Source organism: Micropterus salmoides, unplaced genomic scaffold (assembly GCF_014851395.1).
Source record: "Micropterus salmoides isolate LMB-PRFRI ecotype aquatic unplaced genomic scaffold, ASM1485139v1 Ms_hic_scaffold_7, whole genome shotgun sequence".
Taxonomy (NCBI): Eukaryota; Metazoa; Chordata; class Actinopteri; order Centrarchiformes; family Centrarchidae; genus Micropterus; species Micropterus salmoides.
The window spans coordinates 35,378,675-35,391,588 of record NW_024044459.1 but is presented as its reverse complement, the minus strand read 5'-3'; the positions used below and the strand labels follow the sequence as shown (position 1 = coordinate 35,391,588).

At 42.2% G+C, this 12,914-nt stretch overlaps 1 protein-coding gene and 1 pseudogene across 1 annotated transcript; one reads left to right on the top strand and one right to left on the bottom strand.

The window, feature by feature from the left end:
• Positions 1-226: 226 nt before the first annotated feature.
• LOC119891581 (actin, non-muscle 6.2-like) lies at positions 227-5,672 on the top strand. The gene is made up of 8 exons (XM_038703346.1): positions 227-351; positions 2,195-2,326; positions 3,233-3,343; positions 3,885-3,969; positions 4,283-4,441; positions 4,609-4,800; positions 5,017-5,198; positions 5,514-5,672. The coding sequence occupies exons 1-8, from the start codon at positions 229-231 to the stop codon at positions 5,655-5,657; spliced, it is 1,128 nt and encodes a 375-aa protein (XP_038559274.1). The 5' UTR covers positions 227-228; the 3' UTR covers positions 5,658-5,672.
• Positions 5,673-7,170: 1,498 nt separating this feature from the next.
• Positions 7,171-9,649, bottom strand: LOC119892338 (annotated as a pseudogene).
• Positions 9,650-12,914: the final 3,265 nt, after the last annotated feature.

The following is a 12,914-nucleotide window of genomic DNA, read 5'->3' as shown; positions in this document are numbered from 1 at the left end:
TTTCGCACCAACAGTTTGTTAGCAAACTGTTTAGATAGTGGGGTAAACAAAGAACAAATAAAGACAGGACAGTGTTGAATAGCTGATAATGGTATTATTAATGACAGCAACAACATGAATGGCAATAATTACTTTAAAAAATAGTACCACAAGGAAGGACGTGAAGCTATGTTATAGGAGAGAAATAAGCATCATGTCTCTTATTAATCTAAATGTTTCCTTTCAGAAATGGAAGACGAGATCTCTGCCCTCGTTGTTGACAACGGCTCGGGCATGTGCAAGGCCGGTGTTGCCGGAGACGATGTCCCCCGTGCCATCTTCCCGTCCATCGTCGGTTACCCCAGAGACCAGGTTCTGACACTAGCATATGTCATGCATGATGACTCTAAAATCGAAATAAATGCAGTTTAACTGTACTGTACGTTTACTGGACCCAAAAGCACGACAGAGGCAGAAAACTGTCCACAGTTCCAAAAGGTGATTTATTGTGGGAAACACAAACCCAGTTCTCAGAGGGCAAGGGGAATGATCTTGATCCAGACAGGGAAGACTGAGTGGGCCGTGGCTTGGCTGGGAGCGGAGATATGAGGGCAGGTGGTCAGCCAGGTCAAAGAAGTCTGTGAGGCGAGGGAAAAACACACAAAGGTTAGGCTCGGAGAGGGAATACTCAAAAGAGAATGAGAACAAGACAACCTAGACATGTACCACTGAAGTTATACGGACGATCTGGCGAATACTGGTGTGCTTGATATGAGGAGTAGTTGAGGGCCGGTGTTGATCCGCAATCCGTCGGTTCTTGGCAGTAGAGTGAATCAGCGCAGCCCTAGCAGCTTTCCAGATCCTCCAGCAGTCGCAAAGGTGGGAGTGTACCAACGGGACTGCCAGCTCACTGTTGTGGGCTGGCTGATAGTCCAGGAAAGCTTTGAATGGGAATAGAGCACTCATCCAATCCATGGACTGGAGGTCGCAGTGCAGCCTCCAAGTCCTGGCTCGCTCTCTCACACTGCCCATTAGTCTATGGTTGGAAGCCAGATGATAGACTCACAGAAGCACCAATTGCCTGACAGAATGCTTTCCAGACCTGAGATATGAACTGTGGGCCAAGGTCGGAGATGATGTCAGCAGGCATGACGTGCAGGTGGAACACATGTTACTACAAGGTCAGCAGTCTCACGGCCTGTAGGGACCTTAGGAAGAGCAATGAAGTGGACAGCCTTGGAAAAACAATCTACAACTGTGAGAATGACTGTATTGCCGTGTGACGGAGGCAAGCTGGTTACAAAATCAAGGGCAACGTGGGACCAGGGGTGGCCAGGGACAGGCAGGAAATAGAGAGTGGCAGAGATTTGCATGCAAACAAGTGATGGAGAGTTAACAGCATCTTGACTCCCAAATACCCCCAGCCTCATTGGCAAGCCTCCTCTTTTGGCCTGACTAGGCACAGTACAGGCATTCACCTGCTCTCATCCGGCGGTCGTGTTCAAAAGGGGTTACAGCTGCATGGGCTCGTCGAGGTGAGAGGGCTAGAGGCTTGGGATAGGTTGGCCAGTAGGCCTGAAAGACAGCTGACTTGCAACGGGGCAATGGCTGAGCTGAAACTGACAGTTGGCCCTTGTCCCTGTGGCGTCTTCTTAACCGATTGTCCTGCCTAATAGCAAGGAAAACAAGAGTGTTAAAATTAGTGGGTTCTTCATGGGTTGCGAGTTCATCCTTCAGTTGTTTACTCAAAGAATTAACGAACACATAGGGCTTCATAATTCCACCATGAGTCCGCTGCCAACGTTTGAAACTCCACACGGAAGTCGGCCACACTCCTCTGCCCTGTAAGCATAGAAGATGCTTGGCCGCGTTACCTGCGTGTCCCGGTGGTCAAACTCCTCCTCTAGATGGGAACAGAACTCAGGGAAAGAGAGGGAAACAAAGCGATTAGAATATGTTGCCGCCACCCAGGACAGAGTTCAGCCCCTTTGCAGCCCCATTAGATGAGATGCAGATGTGTGGAGCACCTGAGTGCAGGAGCCAGGGAGGAGAGCCACACCCACATACAAACCAAACACACTCAGAGCGGAAACAGAGAGACAGGCAACCAGAAGGTGGGGGATAACAGCTGAGAACAAGAGGGGAAAAGTGGAGAGGTACCGCTGACTAAAACATTAACATGTGACTCTAAAAGTTTGTTTGTGTGTGTGTGCAGACTGTGGGGATGGTGGGAATGGTAGGAAATGACAGCTATGTGGGAGACGAGGCCCAGAGCAAGAGAGGCATCCTGACCCTGAACTACCCCATCGAGCACGGCATTATCACTAACTGGGACGACATGGAGAAGGTGAAGACACATGCTACATGTTAATAACAAATGGTCATAAACTTGGTAAAATGGTAGCAGGAATATTGCATAGAAAAACTTAAATTATTTATTAAAGGGGCCATGTAGTTTTGAGCAGCCTTTTTCAGTGAAGTTTCACATTGCAAACTATGTTTTCAAGGATGCGCAGGAGTGCATGCTTGGAAACGTAGTTCCATACATAAACGAGCACTTGGCATTTGGCAAAACAGACTTAACAGGAGACGTTTCAAAACATCCCTCTGCTGTTTTCTCACAAATCGCACCCTGTGTAGTGCCTCAAAAACAGATAATATGGACTAAAAGAGGATCCATATGAGGATTTGTTAGTACAGTGCGGGTGGCTCTGTCTGAGAGAGAGGGAGGGGAGAGAGAGGCAGAGGGAAAGAGGTGTGTGAGTAGCCATTCCCTGTGATCTAACTATTAATTAACGTTTTTAGTTTGAAGTTAAACTTACAAAGGAAAGTTCTTATTCAAGCTTTTATTTCATGAAAAATTCCACAAAAAATAATTGCTACACCACCACACTGTGGGAATCTCTGGCTTAAATCATAATTTATTTGATAGTAGTATTAATAATGTAAGTAACCAGAGCTGTCAAACGCATGTAGTGAGAGTAAATAGTACATCTCTTTCTACATTTTAGTGGAGTAGGGTTTAGCATTTAATGGAAATACTCAGGTGAAATTACAAGTACCTAAAAAATGTACTTGAGTAAGGTACATAGGTACTTTCCACCACTGAAAATATCAAAATATTTAAAACTTGACACCAACCAGACTTAAATTGTCCTGCATATATTTTTATTTTCGCTACATTTGACATTAGCTTTAAAGTTATTATAATTAGTTAGTTAATAGTTAACTTACAGCTGTCCTGTTGCTGCAGATATGGCGTCACACCTTCGACAACGAGCTCCGTGTTGCTCCTGAGGAGCATCCAGTCCTGCTGACCGAGCCTCCACTCAACCCCACAGCCAACAGGGAGAAGATGACACAGGTGTGTGTTTGGAACAAATCCTTAAAAATGATGGGTTTATTTTGACCAGAAGAAATTCAGTCCAAGTCTTATAGGTTCACTGTGTAAGATTTAGTGGCAATTATCAGTGAAGGTTGCAAATTGCAACCAACTGCTCACTTACAGTCACCCCTCGTCACGCTCTGTCGGCCATGAGCAGCATTAGGCGACAGAGGAGATGGAAAACTATTAAGTTGCAGAAACCTCGAGCAGAACCATGGCTAAGGGTCTGCCTCGACCGGTCGGGCCAAGGGTATGTGTATATGTAGATATGATTGGCTCATTCCAAGGTAATGAAAACATAACGGTTCATTATGTAAGGTCTTTATACTCCACTGAAAACATAGTTGTGGATCTTATATTGCATTTCTGTCAATAGATCCTCCTAAATATTTCACACTGGACCTTTAACACAGCTCCTGTAAAAGACGCGAAGGGGGAAAAAAGCTACAGTTTTTTTTTGGTGTGTCTTCAGATGTCATAGCTTCTGTAGTAACACACGTCTTCTTCTTCTTGGATCCAGATCATGTTTGAGACATTCAGATGTCCTGCCCTGTATGTCGCCACCCAGGCCGTCCTGTCTCTGTACGCTTCCGGTCGTACCACAGGTGAGAAGTCCGTAAACATTTCTGTGAGTTGTAATGTCTACTCAACATTGAATTTCCTTCCTGCCTAAAAATGAGTTGTATTTCTAGAAGAAGTCCAGGACATTGCTTAAGGGCGTCTTCAGAATTGCCCAGCGGGTGAACTGGCACCTCTCCAGCTACCAGTACATACTCAGTTTGACTGGTCCACACTGGAATTGAACCATGACCCTCTGGTTACTAAGCCAAGTCCCCACTGAGCTACTGGCCATGATGTTGAACCATGATCGCAGCAAGTGTTGTTCCTTTTTGTAATCGTGCACTGTTTGTCTTGCAGGTATTGTGATGGACTCCGGTGACGGTGTCAGCCACACTGTGCCCATCTACGAGGGTTACGCTCTGCCTCACGCCATCCTTACTGTGGACCTGGCTGGCAGACATCTGACTGACTATCTGATGAAGATCCTCACTGAGAGAGGCTACAGCTTCACCTCTGGTACGAGTTTGACCTAAAACAAATTGTATAGGCCCAGTTTATAGTCTGGAGCTTCTACTTCCTTTTAAACACGTGTATCCTAAGATATAAAGTTCCTGAATGGCTTTTCAAGTTTCTGAATATCTTATTTTTGTCCATTTTGTAACATTTCAAATCCCTATCTCCAGCTGAGCATGAGATTGTGCGTGACATTAAGGAGAAGCTCTGCTACGTGGCTCTGGACTTCGAGCAGGAGATGCAGACGGCAGCTTCCTCTTCCACCCTGGAGAAGAGTTACGAGCTTCCTGACGGACAGGTCATCACCATCGGCAACGAGAGGTTCCGCTGCCCCGAGACGCTCTTCCAGCCTTCATTCATTGGTGAGTAACGAGTATTAACACAAGCTTCTATACTAAAGAAAATCATTCAAATCAAACACTGACAAGTGCCTTTAAAAGGACTGAACAGAGTTTCTGAGCTCTTCTCAGTCAATAAGTTTTCTCGGCCTCAAAGCAGTTTCTGGTCTTGTGTGCAACAAATTAACTTCACAGTTAAATCAAACACTAAATTCTTTCTTGTTTCATCCGTGTGTTCAGGAATGGAGTCAGCTGGCATCCACGAGACGACCTACAACAGCATCATGAAGTGCGACGTGGACATCCTTAAGGACCTGTACGCCAACACTGTGCTGTCCGGCGGCACCACCATGTGCCACGGCATCGCTGACCGCATGCAGAAGGAGATCACCGCTCTGGCCCCACCCACCATGAAAATCAAGGTACAGCTTTAGTTTTTTCATGCATATCAGTAAGGGACTACTTGAATCACTTTTTTAGGAAATGGTTCAGAGGAACCTTTGATAAAACATATTTCTTACTTAGACTTTACATAGTGCTCCAAGTGACAATTGATTTTACTAGGGAATCTGATCTGTAGATCTTCAGAAAACAGACACTTCTGTGAACTTCTATTTATTTTAATACAACATTATTAGTTACTTTATCTTCAAAATTCTCTCATCTCTTCATGAGATGGAGGTTCATACTGAGCATCACGTCTTCCTGTCTCACCTGTTTTCTTTCCTCACCTTCAGATTATCGCACCCCCAGAGAGGAAGTACTCTGTATGGATCGGAGGTTCCATCCTGGCTTCCCTCCCCACTTTCCAGCGGATGTGGATCAGCAAGCAGGAGTATTACGAGTCTGGCGCCTCGATCGTCTACCGCAAGTGCTTCTAGAAAGCCCCATGTCATGGACTCCCCCTTTTCCTAACGTTAACATGCTTTCATCAAAATAGAAATGTGTCTAGTTCACTTTATGAAGAGACTAAAAGGTGTGGCCACAGCCTTCACTGATTCTGGTGATAAAGTATTGAAAGTAAAACAAACAGTATTATCAGTGATCATCTGTTTTTCTACTGTCACAACCTGGCTAAAGGGCCATGGCATAAGAGGGAACGAAGCAGCGTAAAGATCGAAAGTTCTTCAATTAACAAAAGATACTAAACCTAAGCGTTTAAATGTAAGGTGTGTGTGTCAGCAAGTTAAATAAACCAAAACATGCTGTGGCTGAGAGGCTGCTCAGGCCACGGTTTGGGTATTATTGTCTTTACAATTGTTAAAGCACTTTGTAACTTGTTTTTGAAAAGTGCTCTACAAATAAAGATTATTATTACTATTATTATCGGCTGGGTGGCAGAGAAACGAATGGATTGTGACAAGGTGGAGCTTTATTTCCACAGGCCGAGGTGTACGAGGATCACCTCAACAGACAAAAACAAAGATAGTGAGGTATCACTCCCACAGAGGTCTCACTGGACTACACAGGGGTTGTCACGTTAGCCATGTTTATGTTCCTCTTAAACAATCTCAGTGAATTAAATTGCATGTCAACTTTTGGCTTTTTTCCTCTGTGCTATACATTGAATTTGTCACAGTGCACGCAAAATGTTACATGTTTAAACCTCCTCTAATGTCTTCAATTGCTGCTTGAGGCATTTAAAATGCCTCTGCGTGTTCTGTGCATAGTTATGTTACATTTAGCTGAAGTTTTTATCCAAGGTGATTTACAAATGTGTAAGAAGTGGCACACCTCCTGAGCAGCTAGGGGTTAAATGTCTTGCTCTGGGAAACATTGGTGGATGTGTCACAGTGGGAACTCCCTCACCAAAGGCATTTGTTTTGATGAATACAGGATGCATGTAAGCAAATAATCATTGCCTACACAGGAATGTAATTTCCACTTTCATTTTGACTTGCATACTAAAATCTCATGATCCAGATAATGTGATTTGTTGTTGCCGTGAGACACAGTAAGAATGCACAGGTCAAAGATGCGTTTTTTGTAGGCCATCTTCATAACATTAGATTTAGTTTTTGTAGTTATTTTATTTTTTTTATTCTGATTTTTATATATTTGAAAACAAAGTGGGGATAAAATTCTGTAAACACAGATGTGTTTCCATACCCTATTGTTCTCCAAACATTTAGCCAGACATGGATATGACTGATATCAAATTCCATACTTTTCCATACTGTGTAGGAACCCTGTAATTTAGTGTTCAATGTAACTGTGGTTTTAATTTCTAGCACACAAGACCACAAACGGCTCTGAAACATAAAATATATTTATGCTAACTGTCTAATGGCCAATAGTTACTGACTTAAAATCTGTGCAAGATCTATTAAAAGCACTTGCCAGTGTCTGTTTAAATGATTTGCTTTAGTGATACGACCTGCATTACTGGCCTTGTTACCCACCGACTAATGAAGGCTGGAAGAGAGTCTCGGGGAAGCTGAACCTCTCATTGCCGATGGTGATGACCTGTCCGTTAGGAAGCTCATAAGTCTTCTCCAGGGAGGAAGAAGAAGATGCCATCTGTGTCTCCTGCTTAAAATCCAGAGCCACGTAGCAGAGCTTCTCCTTAATGTCACGCACAATCTCATGCTCAGCTGAAATTAGAGAGTTAAAAGACACTAAAGTTAAATATTCAGAAAATGAAAAGCCTGCAGCCATTCAGGATTTTATCACTTACAAAGTTACACTTGTTATAAAAGGAAGTAGAAGCTCCAGATTATAAATCGTGCCTATGCTATTTGTTTTAGGTCAAAATCATACCAGTGGTGGTGAAGCTGTAGCCTCTCTCCATGAGACTTTTTATCAGACAGTCAGTCAGATCTCTGCCAGCCAGGACCAGACGGAGGATACCATGAGGCAGAGCGTAACCCTTGTAGATTGGCACAGTGTAGCTGACACCGTCACCAGAGCCTATCACAATACCTGCAAGACAAAAAGGACCCAATAACAAAATAGGAACATGCACTTTCTGTGGTTATTCTGATCATAGTTCAACATCAAGGCCGTCACTGAAATTTGCTAAGCTGCAGTTCCTCTAATGGCCTCATGATGCTGCAATAAGGAAACACAGCCATTTAGGAAATATATGTCATTTTAAGCAACGAGCCAATTTTTAACAAATGCAATTATTTTAAGACATTACAGCTCAGAGAGATGTTTATGGTTGTATTTGACTTCTCACCTGTGGTTTTACCAGAGTAGTACAGTGACAGGACTGCCTGGGAGGCCACATACATGGCAGGACACTTGAATTTCTCGAACATAATCTGAACCAAAGAGAAAGACTCAACCCAATTCAGTTTTGACAACAATTGCTATCTAATTGCGCTTTTCATATAGAGCAGGACTAGAACATACTCTTTGTAAAATTATTGCCATAGTCCCAACAATTCCCAATAATAATAATAATAATAATAAGTAAGTAGGATTAGTAATAACAATTGTTAGCAAAGGGTGTTAAGCAGTAACATGTTAGAAGCAGGAACCAGACTCCACAACTCCAGCGCCAGAAATACCTGCAGAAGGCAATAGGAGGAAAAAGGAGAAGGACAATAACACAAGAGATAACAGCTTTGTTAGCTGACTGTCTGGTTCGCCTTCTACTTTTGGAAACTCTAGCAACCACAAGTAACCCTGCATTCTGGGAGCGCAGTGCTCTGGTGGGGTAGTAAGGTACTATGAGCTCTTTAAGACCAGATGGTGCCTGACCATTAAGAGCTTTGTAGGTGAGAAGAAGGATTTTAAATTCTCCTCTGGATTTTATAGGACAGCAATGCAGAGATGCTACAACAGGAGAAATATGTCAGTAAAACATGACATGTCACTGTGGAAGGCATGACATCTGAACCCTGTAGCTTGTTTTTCTCCCGTTTGTATACAGGAACTGTATTACAAGTTAGAAGAGATAGAAGTAAGCATATATTTAGAAAAAATGTCCAGCTGTTAATGTCTCAGTCTAGAGAATCTAAGGAGTTAAAGCTGCACGTGGGCAGTATGCATTGGTGCCTTGATTTTCTTTCTTCAGATCAGAGAGAGATGATGGTAAAACTAAACCCATAGGTTCTGAGAAGTTGTTACAAACACACACCTGTGTCATCTTCTCCCTGTTATCCTTGGGGTTAAGTGGAGCCTCGGTCAGCAGGACTGGATGCTCCTCAGGAGCAACACGGAGCTCGTTGTCGAAGGTGTGATGCCAAATCTGCAGCAACAGAACAGCTGCTAGTTCAATGATGAATCATAGTAACTATAAACTACTGTTAAATAAAATATATTCAGGTCAAGAATGGTTGGTGTCAAGCTTTTTCCAGCTTTTAATAATTTGATATATATATATATATGGTTAAAAGGACATTATGAGTACAATTTTGAGGTACTTGTACTTTTACTTGAGTATTTCCATTAAATGCTAAACCACTGGGAGTTTGATTCATACATCTATAAAAAAAAAAATTATAATGCAATTATAGATTAAGCTTCCAGCAGTAAGTAAGCACCTATAAGTCAAAGTGTAGTAACAAAATGTCAAGAACTTTCTGCTATTGGTTGGGCATTTTCATTCGCTTATAGATTCATATTCCTCCATTTAATGATTACATGTGTATATATATATATATATATGTACTAAATATTAATAAATAATGTAAGAATTTCTACTTTATAGTTGTGCCACTTTTTACAAGTTCTTGATCATTTGTTACTAAACTTAAACAGATCGAAGTCACAGCTCTCTGGCTGTTTAAGTATGTAAGTATCTTTACCTTCTCCATGTTGTCCCAGTTGGTGACAATGCCGTGCTTGATGGGGTACTTAGTAGTAGGGTCAGGATATCTCTCTTGCTGTAGGCATCGTCTCCCACGTACTGCATCTGTGTCATGTCCTGCACAATACATATATATATTTCTTAGGTAGCCCTTTCCTTGCACCTTTCTGGACAGCACCAGGCCTTGACATGATCCGCACTTACTGGCTGAAGAAACTAACTGCACTCCGTGAATGCCTGGCAGCACAAATGAACCAACTGCTGATGGATGGGACCCACCCAGAATGGTTAACCCAAGGATGGACAGTCCTGATCATGAAGGACCCCAGAAGGGAACAATCCCATCCAACTACCGGCCAATAACCTGCCTCTGCACAACATGGAAGCTCCTGTCAGGCATCATTGTAGCTAAAAAGAGTAGGCACATGGCTCAATACATGGACAGGGCCAAGAAGGGATAGAGCAGTCACTCGAGACTGCAAGACCAGGCAGACCAATCTGTGCACCGCCTGGATTGACTACAAGAAAGCCTATGACTCACTGCCACACACATGGATACTGGAATGCTTGGAAACGTACAAGATCAACAGGACACTAATAGCTTTCATGAAGAACTCAATGGGGCTGTGGAAGACAAGTCTGGAAGCCAATTAAAACCAGTTGCACAAGTCACCATTAAGTGCAGCATATACCAAAGCGATGCACTATCCCCGCTGCTGTTCTGCATAGGCCTGAATCCCCTCAACCAGATCATCACAAAAACTGGCTACGGATATCGATTCTGAAGTGAAACAACCATCAGTCACCTCCTCTACATGGATGACATCAAGCTGTATGCCAGAAATGAGCGAGACATCGACTCACTGATCCACACTACCAGGATCTACAGCAACGACATTGGAATTTCGTTCAGACTGGACAAGTGTGGTCGCATGGTATCAAAAAGAGGAAAGTTGATCAGAATCGAGGGGATTGAACTACCAGAAGGCCACATTGCAGATGTTCAGGACAGCTAAAAATACCTTAAGGTGCCGCAGGCTTATGGAAACCATGAAGAGGCAGAAAGAAAGTCCACCAGACTAAATACATACAGAGAGTAAGGCAGGTCCTGAAAAGTCAGCTGACTGGGAAGAACAAGATCTGAGCCATCAACACATACGCCCTGCCAGTCGTCACATACCCCAATGGTATAATAAACTGGCCAAAGGAGGAGATAGAGGCCACTGTCATCAGACAAGAAAGCTCTCACAATGCATGGAGGGTTTCACCCCGAATCCAGCACCTGAGACTGTACACCAAGCGTAGCGAGGGAGGCCGAGGGCTAGTGAGTGTAAGACCACTGTCCAGGATGAAACGACAAACATCCAGCAGTACATCAGGAAGATGGCCCCCAAAGATGAAGGGCTTAGCGAATACCTCAGGCAGCAGAAACCCGAAGGTGAGGACAAGGAAGATGAAGAATACTTCATGGAGGGACAAGCCGCTGCACGGCACGTACCACAGACAAATAGAAGAAGTGGCTGATTTCAAGAAATCCTACCAGTGGCTGGAAAAAGCTGGACTGAAGGACAGCACAGAAGCACTAATCATGGTGGCACAAAAACAGGCACTCACACTGCACAGGCCGGAGCCGTTGTTGACAACAAGGGCAGGGACCTCGTCTTCCATTTCTGAAAGGAAACATGTAGATTAATTAGCAACATGGTGTTTATTTCTCTCCCATAACAAACCCTAAACAGCTACGCTCTTCTTAAACACTCCACCCCTTGTTTTCTCTCTTGTTCTTTGTAGTAGGCTACTATTTTGTTTAAGTTGCTAGTTATTGCTATTCATGTTGTTTCTGTCATTAATGCTATTATAAGCTATTTAACAATGTCCTGTCTTTATTCTTTGTTTACCCTGCTCTCAAGCAGTTTGTTGACAAAATGTTAGAACTGAATAGAATTTAGATGAGCAAATAAGTCTGGCATCGGGCCCAATTTTTTCAAGTCATTAGATGGTAGGCCAGGATAAAGTCAATTTATCATTTATAATCTGTCATGTACGGTGTGCGTGTTTAGCTTGCCTTTGACTTATGTTCAGTTCTGTTCTTGTTTGAATCTGTGCCGGCCTAGGATCTTGTCTTATTCTGTTTCTATCTGGTGATTGTTTCATGCTCAGTTTCTGTCTGCCTGTCAAATGTCTGTTCCCCTGGCAGAACAGAAAACACTCTAGACTAGATGATAAAACATATATTTAAAAGGTTTTCATATTTGTTCTGCACCCTTTTTAATCACCATGTGTGACCAGTCCAGTTTACAGCAGCATCCAGTCTGTGAGAAACAAATTATTCAAGTTATGACAATTAGGTGGGTTGTTTTTTTTTGTTTTGTTTAGTTGATGTTGGAAACAGGAATGGGTTAATGCAGAAAGGAGCAGCTCTTCCCTCAGAACATTATATTGCTCAGTCACTGCACCAGCAAACAAAAAAGATGCAATTTTATTATAATTTTAAACTGCATGTTGAGCTGTTTTTGAAATGTTTGAGTTAACATTCTCACACTTGCAGAGAGTTTTCTTGGACATGCTTTCCACAACCACCCATTTGTGTGGAACTACAGGTCAACCCCACAATTAATTGAGTTTTTACAGCCTAATAAAAGACAAGGTCCAATGCTAACAAAGTTTCTGGAAGGAAAGGCAAAGATTTTGCTACAAATACACTAGAATATAAGCAGACATTTTGAACTAACTTGAAGTGCTATCGTTAAATTGCACAAAATTTTAATGAACAGATTATATACTTAACTGAACAAAACATAATAACCTTGATCATAACATTTTTTAAGTGAGTTTTAGAGACCCTGATGAGTCTTTTGTAGAAATTTTATTATTTTACCTTATCGGAGACAGTTTAAAACTAGATAAAACTGTTATGCCTCAAGGAGTTCATTGAACAATGGTCAAACCCGTTTTAAGATCCTTTTTATTTTACAACTGTAAATGTTTGGGATTGGGAGGGGGAATATAATGAACATATTTCTAGTTATTTTTCACGCGTTCGGTTTGATTTACAAAAGCACCTTTTAAAAATTTCGAAAAAGAAATACTAACAAACCTAAAGTACTGGTTTTTTTTGTACAAACTTCTCAGCTGACAACTTACATAATTAAGTTGATTAATATCTTGGATAAATATTATACATATAATATTGCTTAAAAGATTACCCTCCTTTTATATTTTTGTGTAAAATTTATTCTTGAACTTTCAAGTATTTTTACAGCAACACTTTTAATGAAAAAAGGCTTGAACATGTAGGCCTATTCTCCTTGTATTGAAAAACAATCTCTGGTTCCACACTCCAGTCCAGTGGTAGCGGTAATGCACCTCTTGGCTAGTT

Bases quoted from the DNA above. Each gene is read 5' to 3' on its own strand.
- LOC119891581 (XM_038703346.1), top strand. From the start codon at position 229: ATGGAAGACGAGATCTCTGCCCTCGTTGTTGACAACGGCTCGGGCATG. The intron at 352-2,194 runs GTTCTGACACTA...GTGTGTGTGCAG, and splicing joins TCGGTTACCCCAGAGACCAG to ACTGTGGGGATGGTGGGAAT. The intron at 2,327-3,232 runs GTGAAGACACAT...CTGTTGCTGCAG, and splicing joins ACTGGGACGACATGGAGAAG to ATATGGCGTCACACCTTCGA.